Raw genomic sequence first — 25916 nt, forward strand, 5'->3', positions numbered from 1 at the left:
CTCTAAGACAAATCCTAATTTGAGTCGTATAAGTTTTTAGGACTAAATTCGAGTAGAATTCATTGTACCCAACCTATATATATATAGTGGTTGGGCATTAGGAATACAAGCATCCAAGTATTAAAGCATTGAGAATTAATTGAGTTTAGTTATTTTCTTATTATCACCTGTTAGATCATCTTTATTTTTATAGGAGTAGATCATAACCGTAAAATTATTCCAAGCATGCAAATCCTAACCACCACCTTCCTCCAGCAGCCACCCTACTATACGGCCATCTACTGTCACCCTTGGCCGTCCGCCTTCCTCCGACGACCGCTGCAATATCGGATATTTATCACTTTACCTCGTTCACACCTTGCTCCGTTATTTTAATTATATGTTTTCATCTAGATACCCAATTGACGTGAAACTAGAGCCATTAGAACTCTAACTCATGAGGCTACCACTATCTAAATTTTCATAATTTTATTACCTTCGGATCGGTCGAGATCTGATTCGTAACAACTTTTAGAATAATGAGTTAAAATTATCAAATATCAATTAGGACAAATTTGAAAAATATGATAAACACATGTGTCATAGAAGTCCAGTAATAAAAAAGACATGTAATTGAAAACTCATAGAAACCATAAAATCCAAAGTCTATGTAAATAAAGATCATGACAAGTGTGCAAAAATCGATAGCAATTCTCCATGTGTGAAGTAATCCAAGAATTAGTTAGGCTAACACATCGAGAATCACAAGTCAATGAAAGCCTTCTAAAGCCAATAGGACATGTCGATCAGAATCTATCGCAAAAGGCTCTATCCGTCAAACACATGAAATCTGATATAGTTAAAAAGAACATGACAATCAAAGCCGTCCAAAAGATCTATCAAGAATTTAATATATCAACAAAATTCAACAATACAGACCTAAATGAAAAGTTAGTAAAATTCATCAAGCTCAAGAGAGGATATGACAACAAAATTTGATCAAAAATACAAAGTTGTCTGATAAGTGCATAAAAATGCCCTTATAAATAATAAAAATACTAGTTTAATTGTTAAAAAATAAAAGTCCTTCTAGCTGTTTAAATGAGTTTCTCTAAATTCACGTTTCACTTTATAAAATGCTAAATTATTGATTAAAATTTATGTTTTAATACTAAAATGAAGTTTTGAGAAATTCTGTCAAAACAATATGTGCCAAAGTTGCAAAAAATTTTTAGATCATAAACAGGTTGGATGCAGTAGCCTGTCGGCCCGCTAGCCCGTCGGCCCACCGGCCCATGCGCGCGAGCCAGCAGCGACCCGATCCACACCCGCAGCGCGCTCGCACCCGCAGCGGCCCGGCCACCATTCCACGCGCAGGTCATCTACATCCATTCCGGTTGACCAATTTCGTGCAGTCGGCTAAACAACAAATCCTGTGATAGTAATTTTTGAAAATTTTCTATAAATAGAGGGGTAGAGGCAGTGGAAAAATATTCCAAAAAATACGTAGAAAATAAGAGAAAAAAGTGAAAAAAAAAAGAGAGCAGAAGGGAAAGAAATAAAAAAAAGACAAAAGAAGAAGAAAGAAGCTACTAGTAGCAAAACATATTGGCACAACTAGGGATGCCTCTCCCATATTTTGGTTATTTTTATTTTATTTTAATTTTGTAATTCTGAAATGCTTATATAATTTTAAAGATCGATTTATTCTATCTCATGATTTACGTATATTATATAATTAATATTTACATAATTATGTCATGATAAATTAATCTCTATTTAATAGTTTGATCCTCTGCTATATTGTTACCTTTGATACATCATCGACCTTAGACTAAGCTAAATAGAACTAGTTACATGGTTAGTCAAGATAAAAAAAGCCAATAAAATTACTTTAAATTTTTTCTATAATAATACTAAATTATCCAATTTAGGGTTTAGAATATGAAACCTCTAAATTGAGTTATATATATTAAATTTAAAAACAGATAAAATTAAAATATTCTAATATAGCACCAATACCTAGTCACTCTCTCTTTTTAATTTATTTTACTTGCTTATTGTATTTATTCAACATTTTATAAACAGTAGTAATCTATATGGTATCTCTTTTATCCTTTTAGTGTGCTATAAATAACCGTTGTACTTATAGGATATTTTTTAGTCGTGTCTCTCGATAAAAATCTGATATAAAATAAATCCAATAATACAACAGAATATGACTATAATCCAATGAAAACTACATCCTTCTTCAACATCACATCATAAAATTCCATCACGTCATGATGCCTCGATGATATACAAAAGAGATAGCCCAAAATGTAAATTGATAAAATTCCCACAAATCCATCAAATGCACACCATCCCGAGTGGGTGTGGTAGGACCATTTCTCTTCACCTAAATAGTTTGAACTTTAACATAAGATTTTTTTATTTATCTAATAAATCACACCATCATGCAATATTTCAAAAATAAAAGAGTAGAAAATACATTACATTTCTCTTTCGGTGTAAATTATGTAGAACACCCATCTCTAAATACATGTCTCTTTTATATGGATAAAACCCATATAATTTTCACATAACATATTAATTGATATTTATAAAACTATATACAAAATAAAAATCTAATATTTCTAAAACTGATACGAGCAAAAGAAGTCCACCTATTCAGAAACAAATACCAACTAGAGAACTACAATCTATTTAACTTATTTTATAATAATAAAATAAATAAAAAAATTATAAAACAAATCTTCACGAACTCCTCCATGGACTTAGGATCATTTAATAATTAGAAAATATTTTCACTAAAATATGATGAGCATAAAACCTAATATATTCAATACATATCATGCATCAAAAAAAAATTTGTCCTCTAAAAGATAAACCTCTCCTAGAGCAATCTTAACCATAGAAATCGACGTTAGAATCTCAATAGCTAACACCATGAGTTAAAGATTCAACAAGCTATCGACAATAACTCATCAATTAGTAAAAATCATTTATAGCAAAATTAAATGTTACCGATAACTTTTAACGCTACAAATGACTATGATAATACCACAAAGCTTACAAAATCTTCAAACTAGGCCCCAAAACTAAATTTTGCTCACCAATACTCTTTATAATGGGCGCCCTAACTTAGGATACCACACAACAAGTCATTTTACAAAACTTTAGCTATAAGGTCTAACTCAGATTCTGCCAACGAAATAGCCTATTCCTTCACCAAGGATGAAAATCTAAGGATAGTATCAAATCAGCTAGACATAGAAATGCAGTCACTTGGTATCATCCAAAACAAATTGTCATAATATCGTCCTGATAAAACTAAAATATACGCTTCCCTCATAGTTCAAAGTGATCCAAACAATTTCCAAACCTTGAGTCCACTTTTCCAACTTATTTCTAACTGTCTACCAAAAATGTCAAATTACTATTAACATGTCTTCAATAATTTAAATCTTTCAACTAATGGTCTACTATACTTTGTACAAATAGAAAAATTCATACTATCTACCAATACATTAAGAAAGACACACTAACATAAAGTGATGACCTCACATTATAACAACATCAGCCACCAAGCACATCTTAAAGAGTTTCATTTCACAATAACGACTTTCAAAAATCATCACTCATGTCATGTCTCAACTCTTACTTTCCACATGATAATACTCTACTAAGATATGCATTATCAAATTAGCAGTCTAATAGTATTAATTCTCTATTATGATCTTCATATCTACTACTATAAGTCATTAACCATACAAGAATTCATAAATTAACTCTATTACCACCAACAATAATAAAAATTCACTAGCAGCCACATAACTCCTCAATAAATTTTTTCTTTAAATGACTGATCTAACTTACAATATCATTCTTCATTCACCCAACACTTATTCTAATAATTACACAATTTTGAGAGCTTAAATACTAAATTAAAGCATAAGTAATCATCAATCATCAATCATCCATAAGTAGAAATTCGGACATTACGGGCGGGGGGGCGGGGGGAGCCCTTTTATTATTCCAAGCAAGGAGAAATCCAGGCATCATGAAACTAACTCCTCTAACATTCTTATTATAAAATAAAAACAGCTCTACTCTTAAGTATTATTTAGACATTATCAACACCCAACCAAAACTTTAGACAAAAAAAAAGTGGTGAACATGAACCCACTAAAGACTAGCTAATTGGTATTCAAGAAAAGCCCTACACAAAAGCGTCTTCCAACAAAACATTAATAGCTCACCCTCAAATCACCCTTCTTACCTTAAACACCCTAAACCGACAGCTAACCAAGCTCCGATAAATCTGATGCACACACTAAGTCACTTGTCATAAAAGATGATTCATAAAAATATAAAACACTTTTTTAAGCCCACCACCTAATTTTTTATCCTGACTGACTCATCTCACAAACAGAATAAATTTTTGTAAACTCATGCAAGTTCCCTTGCATGGTAGATTTACTTACAAATATGTCCAGGTAAAGATACATATACTCGAACTAGGATACTGAAGACCAACTCACGCTACAAGTCCTCATTAGTAAATAAGAACCTCTTCTGCGTTATTGAATTTCATATACATAAGCTGCTAGTTGAATACCTATTCACTGTGTCATTTCTGGTTGATTTTGACTATCTTCCAAAATGAAGCAGATCAAAGTCTCCAAACCTGTTTTCAAAATATTTGTGCATGCCACAAAGCTCATTGCAATGTTAACTTTAACCAGGTTGGTTAAGCACGACAAAATATATAGGTATAGGCTTCTATCACCCTTCAGTTCCCAATTTTTGTGACGAAATTATTGCAGCAGTAAACAGAGCTTCTTTCTCGAATGAAGTCAACTCCAGATTCCTGTGCAAAAAATGGTAACATCAACTGTAAAAAAAATTTAAATGTTATGGCAGGAAACGGAACCAAACATAGGAACACTTTGGCAGAACTCCAAGCCACAAATAGGATAGTAGTAAAATATAGAAGCTTTTTGTTTCAACATGGAACCTCATATCTATCTAGTTGATCCTTGGGAGAATTTGAGACATCTTTGAGTTAAAAGACTGTTCTCACCATGTTTGAGGCCCAACACATGGACTGGAATTAAATGGTAGGTTTTCATTTTGATGACAGAGAGGCCTGCTATATTCAAACTCAGGACCCTCCTGCTCAAACACCATGTAACAGGGGCAACCTAAAAGGTTTAAGCTGCAAGATACATTTATCTTTAGAGGATCAATATTTCATACATGACACAAGACAGCCGATAATCAGGATAGGAGTTTTCCACCTCCCAGAGAAGACTATGTGGTAATACATCAACGACTCACCAAGGTCAATAATAATCTATACACGCAAGGACTGGTAGGAGAATATGCTAAGAACTGAAAGATGATGATTATTTTTAAAATTAAAAGGAAATTACGTGGAATTTCTGAGATCTTTATTTTTGAAATTGAATTTCTGAGATCTTAGTCTTGCATAGCAGCATAATTGCAGGATTGAGAAAAAGTAAATTACCACCCCGACACAGCACACCTCCACCCTAGCTCACCCAAATAAATAAATACATCATAAGTTCCATCTAAATAATGAAAAGCAAGTAGCTCAAGGTAGTCGCCCATTATGCTAACACAGGTCAAGAATAATACTATTATACATCAAAGCTCATAGACTTACTCATCAATTTTTCTCAGATTCTGAAAAGCAGAAATAATATTGTTGCATATCTGTAAAAGAGTGGCTCCAATCTTTTCAGTGGAGTCATGGATATGGTCCGGATCGTGCTTTAGGGAGAGACAAGCCTGACAGAATGCATTAAGTAAGAGAATAAATAATGAATTGAAATAAAAATATCACAAGAATGACATTGGTGGAGAATAACTGTCTCTAATATAATTGGAGGATCATAGTAAGGTTTTATTAGAAGACATATTAATATGTACAGATGTGACAGGAAAGATCACTTCTGTAAAGTCCACGCCCTAGGGATATCTTGTCAAAATCAGTCATTTTTTATGCAGCAATGTAGAAGGGCAGTACCTTTTAGCTGCCAACACCAATACTTTCAACCCCTTGGCAGTAGAGATTCCCTTGGGTCTCTACGACTTAAGGAATCTTCTAGGTCTCCACAATTTGAGAAATCTTCTGGGTCTCTACAATTCGAGGAGTCTTCTAAAAAAATCTAGCTACCACCCACTACTCAAAACTTTGATGGACCAAGGTCATCCTCTGACTGCCTTTCCAAAGCTGAACTCCACAGAGAAGTCACTTTTCTCAGAGGGGGCAGTCGTGAACTGAATGTAAAAGAATTAAATTGCTGTGATACTGTCTTTGCATTTGGAAAAGAGGGTCTAACATATCCCTCTATTGGAGTAAGGTCACTCAACCAAAAGGTACAGGATAAAAACCAAATACAGAGTAGCAAATTGACAACAATCCAAGAACTTCTAATTTCAAGTTAAGACCAATATCTTCATGTTCAAAGAAGATATCAAGACATCAGGTCTTTCTTGCACCACACACTGTTGTCAGGATCCCTCTTCTTATGTGGGAGGCCTGCTATCCTCTTGTTTATGCCATTGCAGTTCCCTATATTAAGGCTGATTTTAGATTTTTTGTTGTTGTTGTTGTTGTTGTATTGAGCTAATCACGGAATCTTTGGTTGCTGCAAGCCTGCAACAGCCATCATGAGATGGCAACTGTTGCGTGCACTCTGTGAATGGACACAGTTGAGGCAGCACCTGGTAAAGATTTTCGTTGGTGTTGCATCATTCTACTCATCTAGCGCTCATTTGCTTTAGGATTATCTTTTTCTTATTCTAGATTAGGAAATGCTACTTTAGATTAGAAAATAAATATCAAATTATCCTTACTCTATATTAGAAACATTGTTTAAATTATTCCACACAAGCCCAGTTAGAATTTTACCCTCAATTTGACTAAAATTAATTTTAAAATTCTCTCTTCTACCACTCATCTATTTCATTCCAGAAATAAAAAATTACTGCCCAATTTTCTTTACATACAAGTTTGTATTACATACCTATAAGAAATAAGAACACTTTAATTTAAATTTATATATCAAAACAAGGATATTTGAATCAATTTTTACCTCTTATTTGTAGTTTATCCTAACTTTATGTCATATCAAAAGTAATTATTACACTACTATTTTACATTATAAATAAACATTAGAATACATTACTCTAAATTAGAGATACAGTTGTAAGAGAAAGAATCTAGAATAATCTAACTTTATCCTTTATAATGCATAGTAGTAGACAATGAAATACCACCATGCTATGTAATCAAGGACAGCTGGGAAGATGGCACAAGATGTTCTACTTATTGAGCTAGCAAGCATCAGAGTACTCGGAAATGGCGTGTTTGTCAGACCACTTGATGGCAATTCATACATATCATAATGAGTAAGAAAAAGCAATAAAATTTAACACATTGCCTTCAACAGATTTTATTGTTTAAAAAGAGAACTTAAACACTCCTTGAATTAGTCTATATGAACTGCATTAAATTTTAACTTTTTAAGGTTGGATTGACCAATGATGATTATGCCAATGGTGGCACAGCACCTAGCATTGGGGTGCTACTGGCGCACTTCCATGCCAAACCGTGCTGACTGGCTAATGCTGACTTTAATACATATATTTAAATCAAAGAATAAAGATTAATATGTCGAAGACCCAAAAATAATTTTAAATACCCTAAAATGTTAATTAAAAATGTGCTAAATTGGCATATGCCAATGTGCGCCATTGGCACATAGAGGTGCGCTGAGGGTGTGTCGTGCCGACTAGGGATCGACATAACCATTGTTAGGATCAACCATAGTGTTTGTGATGCTGATATGTTTCATGAATTTCTTTTTCACTGACAAAACCACAAACAACTCTTTCACCCAAAAAATTTCATGATCTAATTCCACATCACTTAAAATGAATAAAGAGATCAAAGTAACTTGACTCCTTAGAGGAATCACGCAAGATTTACGTCGAAAACTCCAAACTAGGGTAAAAACCACAGATGTATAGTCAATATATTGACCATACTAATACAATAGACATTAAGGTCTAAATGTCTAATTGAAAGAAAAATGGGATTAAATTAAATAATCAATGCAGATCTTTTGTGAACTAAGTCCAGAACATATTTTGTCAACTTTAGCAAAATATGGTCTAGAGCAAGGAATAAACATTTTTTGCCAACTTTGACAATTTGTTTACCTGAAAGGCATGAGCTAACAGCACCTGCACTACCTCTGAAGTAATTTTTTTCAGGATACTTTTTGTACTCATGGTGGATGAGAAATAATTCAGGACACCTTCCAGTGTTAGATCTTTTGGTGCATCATTTGATCTTCGAGTGCGAACCGAATGCTATTATACAAGACAGCATACAGAAAAAGCAAATTAAGTGGCAATCATTTGCCTCCATCATAAAGCATTTATTTCTTGTTAAAGATTACGATCTTACAAGAAGCAAGTTACCAGGAAAGGATAGTTATCCAGAAAGTTTTAATGCATGAATATATATGCAATATGCATGCATGTGTGTGTGTGTGTGAGAGAGAGAGAGAGAGAGAGAGAGAGAGAGAGAGAGAGAGTTAAGTGCATTTTCAACCATATATCATATATGGTAACCATTATGTATTATTTGCATAGTTCAGATACACTTTCACCACGATGCACAGTAAAAAACTATGGACGAAATATATGTCAGCCCATACATTACTTGTACTAAGCATTGGTGCCACTCAATTTGAATTTTTTGACAGTTTATTTCAGATGCACTACCTTTTAATGCATATCTCATTCTGAACAAATGGAAATTGAATTCCACTTATCTCAGGAAATTGAAGAAAAGTCAGTGTCAATATTTCCGGGCTTCATATTGAGCACAATCATAATCAACACTCTAAACTTGTATATTATGTGCAATAAAAATTATCCTTTTATCTTGACTTTTATGAGATCCCTAAGTTGGTCTACACTTTGTAGATACTTAATGTACTGTAAGATGTGATCAATGTAAGGATGGTTAACCATTAGCCTGAACATACGAAAATTAGCCTCAACTTAACTAATAAGTTATAGCAATATCTAAAAATTTCTTAGCCTCTAAAGTTTCAGTATTTCCAGCTCTAGAAATCATATGTATGTGTGTGTGTATATGTGAGAGGCAATCCTTAATTGCTTGCAGTGAGATAACCTATATTTGATGCCAAAAGAATATGGCAGTCTAGCTCAATCAGGGGATAAAGATCCTTCAGGATGATCAAACCCTTTGGTCCATTCTAACTGGGGTTAAGTATCTAAGTTTCTGTGTACATGTTTTGGAGGAAGGAGAGAGAATAAAGTCTCTTGGGCTTAAAGACTGGTGAGCTCTGCTCTTAGCCAGATGACTCTAGATCTTTCTAAATACATTGGCTAAGGAGGATGAAGACAACACCCTAAATTGGCGCAGAACCATGGATCTTTGGTATTCCAATGGAAAGGAGATCAAGTTATATTAAACCTGTAGCTATGAAACACTAATCTTAGGGTTAAGGATCTTATCGAATTGCAAACTGGCAGGAGCTGTGCTGAGAGATGACTGGTATTTGAAGGCACAAAACTTACAGGAGAACTTTGAATCCTACCTTGATTGCTAAATCAGTGCAGTATCTTTTGAAGTATCACAATGGGATTATTTCCGAGATTCAGAGGTTAAACCCTCAGACTGTTGTTTACATTTATAAAGGTTTATTGTCCAGTACCAGCTGCACCTTCAAAGTAATATCTTAAGTGCAGTCTGGGTAAGGCAGTGTTATGTCAAGATGAAAATAGATCTCATATAGTCCCCAGAAGCCCATGGTGGACAAGAGGTGTTTCCAGAGACCCTAACAGGATATTTCTCATTGCAGGTGGTTGCCCCATTCCTACCATATTGGCATCTATTCAGTAGCTAAAGCCTTAGACCTTGTGTTTAGTATGGTGAAGACCATGGAGATAAATAAGTCAGCTAAAAATGATATTAAAACATGGAGCCGGGATTGCTCATGATCAAATAAAGTCATTATTATGGATCTGAGACCAATGATCTTTAGTCATGAATAGTTTTGCGTAAGGCACATAAAACAAAGAAGAAAATTTGGATGCCAATTGGCTTGATAACGTAACACCCAAACTTTCCAATTCTTTTGGATTTGCACACCTTCCTGATATATAATAAATTTTCTATAAAGATAAACATCCTTCTTTTGGATTGCAGTGACTATCTAGCATCCTTTTCCAATAAAAGGAATAAAAAGATTGACATTCTTCCAAATAATCTCGATGTCAAACTAAGCAAACTTATAGTGGGTGTTAGAATCAATTATTGATTAAAAGGTTAAAATAGTTATTCTCTAAGAAACTTGTAGAGTAGTTGATAAGTTAACATGATATCAGAGCAGTAGATCCTAAGTGTGAATCTCACCAAGCCATCTCATCAATTAAAAAAAATTCCAACCCATTTAAATCAAATACACTTCTTAGGCCCATCACAAATATATCAAAAGTGAAGGAGGGTATTAGAATATGATGTATGCTCAAACCTATTTTTTTCTCACAAATTAAAGAAAAACATTAATGTATGCTCAAACATCTCTAATTCCCTATAATTATTTGCTAACATTTGATGACAGGCAAATAAAATGGATAAAACTACAATGTTTCACCTCAGATTATGCAACTATGGCTCTTATAAGAAGGCATACCTTCAAACAGTATTTTGAGAAGTATTGCAAAATTATCTCCAACTTCCATTTAGGTTCAGCAAAGACCTACAATACACAGGTAGCTGAATGTGAAAAGACATCTTTCCCAAGCACAAATGAGAAGCAATTGAATTCCATGGCAAAGATTATACAGGTTACAGCATTAAATGGTCAGTGTGCTTATGAGAATATACAGATGGAATAAATCATCATTGGGGCCTTCTCCAACAATATGGGTCAGCCAGAGCACAACGAAAAATCACAAAGGCTCCAATAAATCATAATTTAGGCTTTCTCTGACAATATGAGTTGACCAGAGCACAATTAGGAAAATGAGAAGGCTCGAAGGAAATGATTAACCTATACTGTGAGAACCTAATAAAGAAAAGGGCTCATGTGCACTGCACGTGTGATCCCTTCTCCTCTCACCCGTGTTGTGACAAGGAAGAGGAAGAGGAGGCCGCGAAATCCTCGGCCAAATCCAAATTGATATTGGGATTTACCCTATAAATATAAACCTTAACCCTAAATTAGGGGGGATTCATGCCGAAAACCCCCTCCTCCTCCCCTTTCTCTCATCATCATCATCATCTTCTTCTTCTTCTATTTCTCATTGGATTCACGTCCTCGAATTGGCGCGTCAGAGCATCGACGGAGCAATCAGAGATCGCAACTCGACTCATTTATGTGCTCTCAGAAAGTTCTAGAAAGTTCTAGTGCAGTTTGAATCTCACCTAAGCATTCTTATCATAAATATAGTACAAGCTAAAGATAATAAACAAGGGCAACTTAGATCTCCAATGGAAAGGAATAATCATATAATGTCACAGAGAAATCTATGTGGATTGTTCTCAAATAGAGAAGCATATAAACTATTAAGTAGTGCATAACTAGTTCATAACCGAGTTAGCTGTATGATAAAGACTAATATGCAAAATAATGTAGAACAGATGTATCGGTAAAGAAGAAAGGAAAAAAACTTGTGGAATCCATCAACGGGGTGTTAGAATTCACCAACAAAAGAAAGAAAGTAGGCAATCTCAAAATATTCACTAACCTCAAATAAGAACATCACAAGCCTTTACATAGGCAAAACCCTAAGAGAGAGAAAAGATTAAAATACCCTAACATAAAAAGACTAAGATACTCTTAACACCAAAGTTTCTCTCATGATTTTCACCCAACCAGAGGGTCACCAAGTGCACTGCCCTCCTATGCCTATGCGAATACACATATCTAAAGGTAATGTCCATACCAGTTCTCTTGGGGTGGGAAAAAATCAACTCAATCAAGTGGGGTTGAGGACTGCTCTGATAGAACTCCAAGATGCTAAGATCAATCTGTTGTAGCTCCTCTCTAGTAATCCACGTGCTATCAGAATCCGACTGGTTTCTCCATCAAACTAGGAAACAGCGAACTCCTCTTTCAGTATTATGAGATGTTATATATTCATCCAAAACAGCCTCTATCTTTTTCTTTTTGTGTAGATGGAAAAGGTGAAAATGACAGGATCAAAAGAAGGCATATCTGAAAGGGTAGAAGTAGATTTATCGTACCGATGATATGGACCGGTGTGCTTGGGCTTGCAGGAATGGACCAGATCTAGAATAACTCACCAAGAGATTTCAGCATTTGGTCTATTTCTATTTCAGCATATGACTTAGATAGTTTAATTGGTTGTTTGGACTTGGATTAAGTATTTGGTTGGGTTAAACCACTTATCCTCCAATATATATTGTGGAGTACAATCAGGTTAGGTCATGTTTGAGTAATTGAATCATTCTCTCTAGTCTCTACTCTCTCCTTTCTCTCTCTTCAACCTGGACTCTCCCCCTCACATCATTCAACTCTAGCTGAGCAAGCCACCAAGGCCGCCAACTACTTTCCCATTTTTTTGCCGACCTCCCCTCTCTTTTGGGCATCGACCACCTCCTCCTTCCTCTTCTCTCTCACCCTGCTAGGCCCAGCCATAAATGGCCGTGCCGACCGGCACTTGCCGTGCCAGAAATGGCATGGCATTTAGCACGACGTGTACTAGTGGCACACCCCCATACCGACCCATGCCAACCGACATTGCTGTGTGCCATTCAGCAAGGCCAGCTGCCAATCATTGTGCCATGTGAAGTCCTTTTTAAAAAAAAAAAATTCTATTTTCATCAATCATTTTTAAATAAATTGATCAATTGATTATTTAGAAGGCCTAGATAAAATTGATGATAATGAGACTAGAAATGATAATGATGATGGTGATGGTAATAATGAGACTCAGTCTTGTAGCGACGATGATGGAGATAAAATATGCGTCCCTGCTACACAACCTTCTCAAAAAGGTATTATTTTGACAAAAGACTTCGAGTCTATAGATAGCAAAACATCAGAAGAAATACACCCACAGAATGATATGGGTTCATCATAATTACCATCATATCAATCACATCCACCAGAGCCAGAACACCCTTATTATACTCTATTTTCACAATCTGTATATGTTTATAATGTATCTGTGCCTGTGTCAATGCTATTTATTCTCAATATCTACATCATATCATAGGAGAATTATGAAATTCCTATTTGTATAAAGATTGTGTAAGATGTTACAACGAGTAATACTACTAATAAATAAGTTTTAAAAAATATCGACAATATTTCCTGCAATATTCTCGTATTATTTTTATGCCGACAAATGAAATCTTTGATCCTCCTTATCATTTTACATTAAACTAGATTTTAATTTTAAATATTAAATTATTATCAATTAATATTATGTGTTCAATTATATTATGAATTGTTTAATCATTAATATTAGTTTTAATTAATGTCTTCAATCATAGAATGTGTTAAATAATATTTATATTTAACTATTGCCTTATCTTTACTAAATACGTCATTTACAAAAATAATATAAAGATAAAACATTATAATGTAGGTTTTAAATTTTTAATACATATATTTAAACCAAAAAAGGATTGACATATCGAAGACCCAAAAGCATCTTTAAATATCCTAAAAAGTTAATTAAAAATATTATAAATGTATGCCAGTGACACGTAGAGGCGTGCCACTAGCACAGTGGGATGTGTTGAGGCGTGCCGCTCAACACGCCTTGTGTCGACCGACACGTGCCGTGCTAATAGTGGCATGACACGGCCATTGTTGTGCCCAACCACCACCTCGATAAACCACGCCTTGCCTTTGACCACCATTGTCGATTCTCTCATTTTTTACCTCACCACCATCAACCACCACTCCAACACCCTCTTAAGCTTTCCTCCATCCCAAATCAACCATAACCATCTTCCTCACGTCCACCATTCCATTACAGGCCTACAACTCCACCTCTAGCCTTCTAATCTGAGATCATCTCCACTCGCCACCAACACCACCATCAAAACTTCATCAAAATTAAACCCAAATACGTTCCGAATTTGAGAAGGGTGTGAATATCAAAAACGTAGATTGCATTCTAGCATTGGACAAATATTCTCTACCGACTGCGCAAATTGCATTCTTGCAACCCCATCCAACATAACCTCCATGATTGGGTTCATATCACTTACTCTTTATCTATATCTCAACAAATTTAGCTTTCTTTCCTAATCATATCTAAACTATCCAAACCTACCCAAATTTTGAATGTCTTTCCCCAAATCCACAAGCCAGTGAAGATTTATCTTTCTTTCCATTTTGGCATTTCCTTTATCCCCCAAATTCTTCTACCCTCAAAACCCATGTGCCCACCATACTTCTCAAACAACCCATCCATCATGTCACCACTTGATGTTTCAAAAAAATTCCATTATTTTGCTACAACACCTAAACCAAGCGTGCCTAATCATGTGATTTCTTTTTCCATTTTATTCCTAATAATCTTCAACCTCTAGCCTGAGAGGAAAAGAATAGTTAAAAGAAAAAAATCTAAAGCCTAGCTGCCACCTTGACCTCCTCCTTTAATCCCTCCTTATCCCTCCTTCCTCTTCGAGCTCTCATCCCACTTCCACATCTTTTTCCTTTCAGCTCCAACTAAAACCAAAACAAATAAACAAAAATAACCCACAACACTATTAAATTTCACTGACTCACCATTTTCCTCCTCAACATCCACAGACGGCCAGCAGCCCTTCCTGCGATGAGTCTCCTGCCTCCCTCAAGCTTCACCTTGCCATCATTGTTGCTGTCGACTTCATTGATGTCGTCGCTGCAGCACTTGTTGTCATTTTTTGCAAACTCCACCGATATTGTTCTTGTTGCCACCACTACTCCACCGACACCATTGTTGTCGCATCGGTCGTTGTTGCCGCATCCATCGCTGCCGCCTTACACTTATGCATTCAAAACATAGTGTCGAAGTCGAAAACAACGTGATCACAAAAACAATGCGATCAATGTGTTTAGTCGAAGAGTTAACTTCTTTCTATCATAAGTACCAAATTCACGGATTTGACAAACTAAAAAAAGATTACTTTTCATGACCTAACTTTGGAGAAGTCTTTCTCATTTTATCGAATGACTCAAACATCTCTAGATCAAGGTTCCCAGTATCGGGATCGGGATCGGTATCGGCCGTCCAGAAAAACGATACGTATCGGCCGTATCGGCCGTTCGTATCGGATCGGACTATTTTTTAATTATATAAAATTCTAAATATTATTTAAAAATGCAGAAAAATTTAGAAAAATGACAAAAAATAAGAAAACAAAAATTACTCACATATGAAGTCTAAAAACTTAAAAAAATGTATTAACTTACTCAAAATTTAAAACTTTGTTGAATACTGAGCTGGTTCTCGTAAATTTCTATAGTCTTCATCATCATAATCACCATAAGTTTGTAAATATTGATGTCTGGGACCTGATGCTCCAAAAAGTGATTCCATCATACTAGTCATATTGTATGGATCTTGTTGTGTGACTTGCGTTTGAGGAGGATAATAACCAGCATTTGGATCTTGTGTCTGAGAATACTGAGTATACTGAGGATAATAACTAGCATATGGATCTTGTGATGGCTCCAAACAATAAATACTCGATGTACCATAATCATAGGAACCAAAATGCATCTCATGACGACGTCGCTGATATGTATATATATCCTCAGTTTCTCTGTCTTCACTCCTTATGCCTCTTTGACTTTCCTCAACAAATTTAGATGGAACGATCTCACCACCATATGTATCATCAGGACTATGACTCGTACCAGCCTCTGCCCTCGTCGTGGTCTCTCCCAATATTTTATCTAACCATGGGTTATCTCTGTCATCTAATAACTTGTCCTCCATTTCTCTGATCCATGGAGTCAAGGGGTTTTCTTCATCAAAAACATGATTTAAATCAATCAGTTGTTCATTTTCTGCCTTTCTTCTTAAATTTCTCTCCCTCAATCTCATATTATAATAACAAAAAACTAACTTCTCCAATCTTTCCATTGTCAATCGGTTGCGTGTTTTTGTGTGGATTAAGGAAAAAGTAGTTCAATTTCTTTCACACTGTGATGAAGACACAGTTTGACTTAAAATCTTCTTTGCTATTGGCGTCAAATTTGGTGCCTCCTCCCATCCATAAATAGACCACCATTCAGCTGGAGTGTTATGAGATATAGCTGCAACAACTTTAGCAGTACTGAATTGCCCAGCTCTCAATCTATATCTCTCCATCTGAAATCAGAAATATATTATTAGCTTATTGATTATATTGATTATTGAAAGTTAAAACTTGAAACAAATAATAATAAAATTATTTAATTGAATCATAACTTACTTCTTTATCGCACAGGATTTGTTTATGAATATCGGGCTCAAGCTTGCTGATTACCTTTCTAACCCCCAACAAGACTTCACTATCATTATTGACATTTTTAGAGAATTGAAATCTTGGATTAAGAAAATACCCTGTAAAAATTTAAAAATTGTAAGCATTCAAATTTTTAAATATTCATAAATAAAAGTAAATTAAAACTTAAAACTTAAAAGCATGCTTACCAGCAGCGTGTATATCTCTATGTAGTTGTTTGTTTCATCTAGAATCAATCATCTTCCACCACTTCTTATAACTTTGGCCCACATTTTTTTTTATTGATTCTTTAGCTATGTCCATTGCCTCATATAAGAAACCCATCTCAGACTTGTCATCACTGTCTACAAGTCTTAATACTTTGACAAGAGGCTCAAATACTGCGGTGGCAATTGTAATATTATCCCAAAATGTATTTGCAAGAACCATATTTTTCAAAGTTTCACCTAAAGATTTATCTTTAGGTTTCATATTCTTAATTTTCATAGACCACTCCTGTGATGTAAACATCCGTATAATATCATCCTTGTAGCGCATGATGCTCTCCAAGGCTAAAAAGTGAGTGGCAAATCTAGTGACGCCGGGTCTGATGATCTCCCTACCACCAGTCATCTGCCTGAGTAAATGAAGAACCCAACCATGGTTATATATAAAATTTGTTAACCTCTGACCTTCACATATGACCATATCAATTTCAGGCTCTTTTGCAATATCCTCTAATATCAGATCAATACAATGTGCAGCACATGGCGTCCAATATAAATGAGGTCTTTTAATCATCAGTAAATTTCCAACAGCTTTATAATTTGCCCCATTATCAGTAACTACTTGGACTACTCTTTTTTCACCAATTTCTTGTACTACCTCATCCATCAACTGACAAATATAATCTGCACTTTTAAAATGAGCAGTAGCATCCACAGACTTCAAAAATATTGTTCCCATGCCAGAGTACACTAAGAAATTAATTATATTTCTTCTGTTTTGTGTACTCCACCCATCACACATCAGTGTACAACCAAATTCATCCCAATACCGTTTAAATGTCTCAATATAAGTATGAAGTTCATCTACCTCTGAGTCAAGATATTTAGTAGCAATATCATTTGAACTAGGAGGGGGAACACCAGGCCCTACTGATTGTATAGCATCCACCATAGTGTGATAGTAAGGGCTATCAACTACATTGAAAGGAATATGATTGTAGAAGAAAAATTTAGAGATAGCTCTACCAATGTGTTTCTTTGCATTTTTAATTCCTTTGAGAGCTGTCTTGATTGAAGTCTGTGTACGACCCCTTTTTTTCTGAAGATATGTATCCATTGGTCCAATATTTTCAGACTCTGCTGTAACACCAGGAGTCCTATGGGTTGAACTGCTGCCCCCATATTCTCTCTCTCCTCGTATATTAACTGATCTAGATCTCTGAAAGTTACTACCAGTGCTTCTTCTCATCTCTTCCTCTTCTCTATGCATATTTCTGCTCTCTTTTATTGCCCTCCTCATTTGTCTCTCCTCCTCATCCTCCTCACTTTGCTCACTGCTATCATTATCAATCTGTACAGAATTATGCATCAATTCTTCACGAATCATTGACTCTCTTTGTTGTGCAGATTGTTTATCCTTCTTTTTGCCAATTAAATGAGCCAACATCTGTTTTCTAACTTCCAAAGACACTTGAGTGCAAGCTGCTACATTTCCTTGTCTTCCAGCTAAATGTTCTTTCAAACGACTGACACCACCACTCATTTCCTTTCCACACCAGTTGCATTTAACGCGCCTTTTATCTTGCCCAATAATGCTACAATGTTGCCACCCAATATCGGTATCATATGACTTCTCTTTTGGAGCCATTGATATTTTAGCTCTGCAAGACTGCAACTAAAAAACATAAACAAAAATCAAAATAAAATATAAAATAATTTAAAATAAGGCATAATTGCATAAAGCCATAAGCAGCACCTGCAGCTTGCTGCTGCTGCAGCAGCACCGTGCTGCAACACCTGCTGCTGCAGCAGCCAGCACCTTGCTGCAGCAGCAGTGAGCAGCAGCAGGGAAGAAAAAATTAAAAAACTGAAAAAAAAAACTTACCGAAGGTCGCCGGAGATCGAGGTCGTCGGAGAACGTCGCCGGAGGTCGAGGTCACCGGAGAGATGGAGATCTACTCAGTCGCCGGGGAGAAAGAGAGTAAGAAATCGGTGAGAAAGAGAGAAAGAAAGAAATAAAGAAAAGAGAGAAAGAGACTAAGAGAGGAAAAGAGAGAAAGAGAGAGAGAAAAGGGAGAGAGGCAGGTGGGGATGGGGACATCAATTATTGATGTCCCCCGGGTCGGATCCGGGTCGGATCCGACCCGTTTCGGTCGGGATCGGCCGAAACGGCCGAAACCCCAACCGAAACCAATCAACTGATTGGTTTCGGCTGGGATCGGGATCGGCCCTGGCCGATCCCGATCCGTTTCGGCCGATCCCACTCGGGATTGGCCGAAACTGAGAACTATGCTCTAGATAGCTATTCTTTCCAAAAAGGGTATCTATTTAAGACCAACAAACTTTGTATATCTCGCACATTTGTGCGTGAGTTTTTAGTTTGAAAAATTCATGTTAATGGCCTTTAGGTCATTTCCAACAAGATGAGACTATCAAGGAAGTTGAATGCCAAATTATTATCCAAGCCTCAACTGTGATGCAACCAAATTAGTCGGTCAGTGTAGAACTTATCAATCAGCCAAGGATCGCAAACAAAACACTAGTTTGTACACCCTAGCACCTATACCCAGATCGCCTGTGGCAAAAGGTGAATATAAATTTTGTACTTGATTTACCACATACCTTCCAAAAGCAGATTCTATCTTTGTGGTTGTAGATCATTTTTCTAAAATGAATATTTATAGTTTTTGATATTGTCTACTTTTTTCGTTGGTGAATTATAGCACTCTATTGTTGGATTTTGCAGGTTTGTTCATTTGTCCTTTGCTAGTATCTCCATTCTACATCACAAAGCAATGATAACAATGACATGCAATTGTATGCTAGTCCATCACAAGTCAGTTGCCAATTGAGAGCTTAAGATTTGCATAACCTAAGAAGAAGAAAGAAAGAAAGAAAGAAAAGAAAGAGATCAAGAAATAAACAGGAATGATCCTCTAATTACCTCAAGAAATGGAGACACATGATTTATGTTGTAAGTTAGTTCATCCAAAATAATCTCCAAAGCAGGACTCCTGCACAAGAGGCTAATATTAAAACATCATCCACAATGATAAATGGCATCTTTCAGTTATGAACACAAATTGAAAATACAATAACCTGAAGCCATCAATTCTTGAAGTAGCTCCTAGTAAATCTGCCTCTTTTCTAATATCATCCAGCCCCATAATCTTGAAGGATCAAAGATTTAACCTTCAACCATGTAAATAACATAGTACCTCAAAAGAATAGTCAAATTCTCACCAGTGTGAAAAGTTTTTGCACAGCACTACAGGTTCTTCTTTGTAGCTCAGGAATTGCATTTACCAAAGATACATCTGAATCATTTGTCGATTTACCACTTTCTTTCACAACTTTCAGATCTTGAAGGCTGTTTCTCATGTTATGGCGACATCGCTTAAGAACAAGGGACATGCAATCCCTGACTAAACTTTTAAAGTTTACTTTTCGTGATCCCTGCCACTCATTTACAATTCAAATAAAATTTGATTCCCTTATGTAGACAAGAAAGAAAAACATGCATATGGAATTTGCATAAAATCCAGAAATAATTTAATATTTCTTTGGTGGCATTCAACATAAACGGACATAAAAATGAGGAAATGTTTCTTGGTTTCCAGTTGTGGAAGTATATACATACCAGAATCATATTAAGCACAGATTCCCTAAAAAGGACCCAATTCAATGATTCTGTCATAACACCATTGAAGTAGATGAATAGAAGAAAATAGAGTAGTGAATGTAAGTAAAACCAAAATGACATGCTAAAGGTTAACCTTTATATAAAGTGTGTCGAGGTATGAAATCTGCCTCAAGAACATTGACAAGGTACTGAAACAGCAACATGTTTCGTACAGCCTAAACATTGTAATGGACAAAATTTCAACTTCAAAAGAACATGAAACAGAAATAAGACACTTATGAATGAATCAATATAAATCTGTATTTGAAGGATCTAATTATACTTTGTCAAAATAATTGTAGCTTAAAATAATTTCAGATGCAGCGGTATGGGAGAAGATAGTTGTTTGAACTAACGAGAGCTGAAGCAGAATTAAGGTGGCTGTCTTGGCAAAGAGAAATGTTAAAGATGAAAAATTGAGTAGCTAGCAAGACATTCTTGGACAACATAGAAAAGGTAGGATATTGCATAAAGCATTTTTAAGCAATGGCGACATGCAATTTCTGGCGAATCCAAGATAAAGAGAAAGTAGAAAGTAAATTAACAAATGTGTTTTTCATAGTTACACATAACCTTTACCTGACCTAGCACTTCATATATTTCTTAAGCCATCTTTAGCATGCTGGCAAAGGTATGGCTGAATGGAGAAACGAAAAAAGAAATCATGTAAGTATGCAATAATTTCAAAGCTCCCTACTTGCTTTGTAGTTTGTATATACATGAACAAGAATCCCTTCATTACAACCATCAACTTATGAAAACAAAGAGGGATGTATCTTTTTTTATGTTATTATTCTTTTCTTTGATGAAAACTAACAAAAGAAATACAAAGTTGTCTATTAAACCCATGGTTGCAACGATTAAAGTATGAAACCAGAAGGGAAGCACACATAGAACAGCAATGAACTTCATAGATCAAAAGGAACAATTAAGACAGTTAACACTTGCCTTCATTCCCTCTTGAACATCCAAGCTATTGACTGCTTGAGCCATGTCCTCTATCAAGGCAGAAAATTTCTTTAAAAGAAACAAAGATAACTAAATCAAATGGAATTCCAATAGTGATTCTTTAAACCATTGGTAAATGCCACATCTTCATCAGACTCACACTCATGCAATCAAAAGAAAACTGACTTGTTAAATGACCATTGGTAGATGCAAACAATAATAAATGACCTCGATAAAGATATTAAATAAAAACAATAGGTTCTTTAAACCAAACAGAACAGAGGTCAATTCAGACATAGGTAAATATGCAAACAACTCATAACTTGAACGTTACCTATCCTGAATATAAGGTCATCATTCTAATAGTGATTAAAAAGTTACAACCTTGTTCTAATTTACTTAAAGATCAGTCCATATAAAATGAATAACAAGGGGCTCCTTTAAGAGTCACAATTATTAACAGCTTGAATGATGAGTTTAATCTCATAATTCCTTGAACTGACAATTCAACTATACATGGAGTATCAAACATAACAAACCTAGAATATGCAGCCAGAGAATGGCACGATGACATAATCATGATGCTCACAGTCTGACAATATCCACCGCTGCTAAAAGAAGAAAGACCTGCCAACATTCTCCTAACATATCTATATGAGAGCACTAGAAAATTCAGATGAACCTTTACACTTTTTATTACAAAATAGGAAATTGAAACAAAGGCTTACGTGGGATAGTGAATACTTGTTGTAATTGTGTGCGTCTGATGACATGAAATTTATTTAAAGGTTGAAGACAATTGCATCTACGTAGGGTCATTTACAAGTCAGTTTTCATTTGATTCCCATGTCAGACACCTTAGGCTTAAACCCACTGCATCTTAGAAAGCATACACTAACATAAGTATATGTACAATAACATAAGAAGAAGTGATAAACGCCAACATCCAACATGCATAAAGCATTGTTTGAAACTACAACTGGAACTCTGAAACTAAATTCCAATCCATGATGGCCCAGAACTAAAATCTGCTTAAGTCAAAATCTGCCTGACCTAGAGATTGGTTTGAGTGCTTTTCCTAAAATTGCAGAACCAACTTATAATTAGGAAAATTTGTGCTTTCTTTTTCTATCATTATTGTTCTTTTCAAAGCACGGAACAATCTCTTAACCTTAGTAAACAATCATAAGTATTCTGTCTGAGAAAGATTATAGGTGTGTTAATTGTTAAAGCCTACCAAGAAGCTACTTTACATATGAATTTAAGGAAACAAGCGAAACAAACTACAATTGGAATATTTAAATATGTAAAATATGTAAAATTCTAGGAATGGTTACAGATACAAGAATATGACACCTTGATAGAGATAATTATGAAAAAAATGTAGTACTTAGCACCAAATAGATAATAGAAGGCAAGTCAGACATAGATTTACAACTAGTATCTTGAACATTACCAATCATGATCATAAAGTCATCATTGTGGCAGTGACTCTAACATCCAACATGTAGAGTTTTTTTGTAATTTAGTTAAGGGATTTTTACATATTTGCCACTGAAAACTGTCAAAATATTATAATTACTTAATTTGCTATGATTAGTTTCTAACGGAGATTTTTTTTTTAATTAACAATTTAACATACATAAATGAGTAACATACCCTTCTTTCTAGAAATTTAGAGTGTAAAATTTCTATAAATGATTTTTGTCTTGCATAAAGGAAGATCTATTTCCTTGAACTATGATATTGGGTAAAAATATTGAATAGTTTGTCTTTTTGAATCAATTCAAATAATTTATACAAAGGCAAAATGGTCTTTATTCAATCTATTTCGGTTTTAATCATGTGTGTTAGATTTAACAAATGAAATGTCACTTTTAAAAGAGCACAATGAAGAATGAGTATCGCTCTAAGATAAGAGATACTTCTTTGGGAAACCAATTGAGAATTTCAGGGGAGATGATTCTTATACTCATTAGGTTTAAAGGTATGAAAAGAAAAAGTATAAGTGAAGTCAAAGTCAAAAACAAAACTGAATTCATATAGAAAAAAAAATCCTATTAGTTTTTTAGAAAAATCGATTAAGAATTGTATTTAGAGAACTGAAACCAAGTGGGAGATGAAAATCCTAATTTTACTCTCACTTGAAAACCGAACTTAAATTGGTAAGTGAAAATCCGCGTAAGAATAGAAAACAAAAAACCGAGTAAGAATAGGAAAAGTAAACATGGCAAAGACCACGACACAATTATTTTAACGTGAAAAAATATCTCACCAAAGAGTAAGAAAACCATGGACCCACCCAAACTGGATCAATTTATTCACTTAAATCATAGAAACAATTATCATATATTGAAATTTTTCACTTGTCAGTGCAATTATGTTAATGATCAAATCATGTCGATTTAATAATATTAATTCCTTTATTCTGTATGAAGTTGTAATTAAATCCCTTTATCCTTCAATAGCTTGTAAATAAGTTTTTACCAATTTTTCAAGACACTCATGCTCATGCTTATTAGAAAAAGTTGTGGTTCTTTTTCATCGTATATTACAACTTCCAAATTGGTGAATGTACTCTAGCAGAAGCCAATCACTTCGTTCCTGGAGCATAGTCTCAATCATAGAAATGGTTGCATATGCAGCAGCACCATGACAAACCCACAATAAATAGTAATGTGACTCCCACCCCAGAATTTATTGAGTAGCATGTTTGTGTCAGAGAAATATAAATAAGCTCAAGAAATGAGAGAATAAGGAATAGATACCACAAAGATCTTTCAAAAACAACCAGTGTTACTATCATAAAATTAGTGAATTAAACTAGTCTAGCGTACTCATTTAAACTACTTATCCTCTTGAATGTAGTATATCCTAACTATTGACATTTGAAGAATAAAAATTGAGTCAAAGTTGGTCATGGCGATTTCATTTCCACTTTCTCTAAACTTAAATAGGAATGTAGTATATCTTCCAAAGTTGTTCTTTGTCGTTGTCTCATGCTTCACTAAAAGATCCCTCTGCATCTGGGAAGCACATTTTGCTAGAAGTTAAACAAGAACTGGTTTAGAATCATTTAAACATAGTAGAACAGAAAGAAACAAAAGTCAATTACTATATGATTGTTCAGCGGTCAAGGATGAAACATTTCAATTTCCCTCTTGTTATCAACTATTGATAGTATTAAGGCTAGAAACCACATTAACATATTGTAACAGAAAGATAAATAGAAGCAGCAATGCAGACAAGATATTGGTACGGCATGCATTCTTATTAGGATTCAGCTCACCAAAGTGTCAAAAAGATGATTTGAAGTTATCACAGATTCCTGGACAAGAATAAACGGTGACCAAATCTACAGAAGCCACAAGTTGTCAACTTTATCAGAAGTGACACAAGATTGAAGGACCTCATTAGCAGGGATTAAAGAGATATCTTTGCATCACCTCTTTAACAATAACAAGTTCATCAGTCCCACCAGAATTTGTCAAATAAACTCTTAGGTACTGCTGCAAGACACAAAAAGAATGCCATCCATAATCAACATACCATCCAGTCATCCCGAACTGAAAAGAAGAGAATATGAAGAAATTCACTTTGTCTAAGTCACTCAAGATCTGGTAACTGGCCATTGCCAGTTCCAGAGATTCGCCATCTCTAAGAATCTTGAAGATGGCATCATACATGTTCCTATCAAGACAACAGAACAAGAATGAAGCAAGTAAAATTATGCGGAAGGAACAAACTTTCCATCAAAATAAGAAGAATCAGAAGGACAAATAGGGGAACAGCACCAAGAGGGAGCCGACGGGGAATCAGAAGCAAGTGAAGTGGATCGGACGGCTTCGAGGAAGGAGACTCCTAGGAAAAAGTGGAAGAAATTGGCGTCAGCTTGCCGAGAGAGAGAGAGAGAGAGAGAGAGAGAGAGAGAGAGAGAGAGAGAGAGAGAGTTGTGGCAGTAGTGTCGAAATAGTACTGTCATCGTGGATATCGCGAGAATCCTTAATGCCGGAGGAGTCGAGGATAGCCATGGTGTTCTCCTCGAACCCTCGATTGTTGTTCTGGGGTTTATCCATCGTGAGGAATTAGATGGAAAGAGCAGAGGAAGAGAAGAGCCCTAAATCAATAGCCGAAGTCTTCCTACCCGCCAAAATAATCGGCAGGGCACTTAAATTGAGGCTTTGAATACTAGCCCAATTTCGTATTTTATTTGGCCAAGACGGCAAGATAATAGTTATAGTTAAAACTTAGTACCAAAATGGATCTGCAGCACTATAGCCCTAAATAAAAAATTAATATGTTCAGCCTTTTACCTTTAGATAAAAATATCAAAAAGCTTATTTTATAAATGTTCAACTATTATAAATTAGGGAAGAGTTTTTAGCGTTTTGGAATAGAAAGAAAAAATTCAAAGTAAATTAGGGAAAAGTTGCGGTCCTTTTTTTGCGATTCTGAGCACAGCTGACTGCAGTGAATGACTGCGTTATTCCAATTTTTCAAACTCTTTCATATCTTCAAAACAACATATTTTATGACTAAAACTGAT

General features: G+C 35.1%; 2 protein-coding genes across 7 annotated transcripts; both read right to left on the reverse strand.

The window, feature by feature from the left end:
• Nucleotides 1-1101: 1101 nt before the first annotated feature.
• On the reverse strand, nt 1102-25505 carry LOC140765143 (negative regulator of systemic acquired resistance SNI1). 6 transcript variants are annotated; one of them, XR_012105146.1, is made up of 17 exons: nt 25347-25505; nt 25165-25231; nt 24967-25060; nt 24817-24879; nt 24660-24725; nt 21371-21439; nt 20517-20598; nt 20381-20430; nt 19984-20196; nt 19840-19910; nt 19685-19754; nt 10749-10814; nt 8236-8388; nt 5672-5796; nt 5066-5200; nt 4601-4852; nt 1102-1412 (listed from the first exon to the last, which is right to left on the reverse strand). XR_012105146.1 is itself a non-coding variant. In XM_073104081.1 (16 exons), the coding sequence occupies exons 1-16, from the start codon at nt 25444-25446 to the stop codon at nt 4768-4770; spliced, it is 1506 nt and encodes a 501-aa protein (XP_072960182.1). In that variant the 5' UTR covers nt 25447-25505; the 3' UTR covers nt 4403-4767. The 6 variants fall into 6 exon arrangements, 5 of the variants coding, with proteins under 5 accessions (XP_072960182.1, XP_072960181.1, XP_072960184.1 ...); XM_073104081.1 differs by lacking the exon at nt 1102-1412 and having other exon boundaries at nt 4403-4852; nt 24817-24876; XM_073104080.1 differs by lacking the exon at nt 1102-1412 and having other exon boundaries at nt 4403-4852.
• LOC140765142 (uncharacterized) lies at nt 16420-18535 on the reverse strand. Its single transcript, XM_073104079.1, has 2 exons — nt 16723-18535; nt 16420-16632 (listed from the first exon to the last, which is right to left on the reverse strand). The coding sequence occupies exon 1, from the start codon at nt 18386-18388 to the stop codon at nt 16757-16759; it is 1632 nt and encodes a 543-aa protein (XP_072960180.1). The 5' UTR covers nt 18389-18535; the 3' UTR covers nt 16420-16632; nt 16723-16756.
• Nucleotides 25506-25916: the final 411 nt, after the last annotated feature.

The sequence above is a fragment of the Typha angustifolia genome, chromosome 8 (assembly GCF_048772165.1).
Source record: "Typha angustifolia cultivar Huaian chromosome 8, ASM4877216v1, whole genome shotgun sequence".
Taxonomy (NCBI): Eukaryota; Viridiplantae; Streptophyta; class Magnoliopsida; order Poales; family Typhaceae; genus Typha; species Typha angustifolia.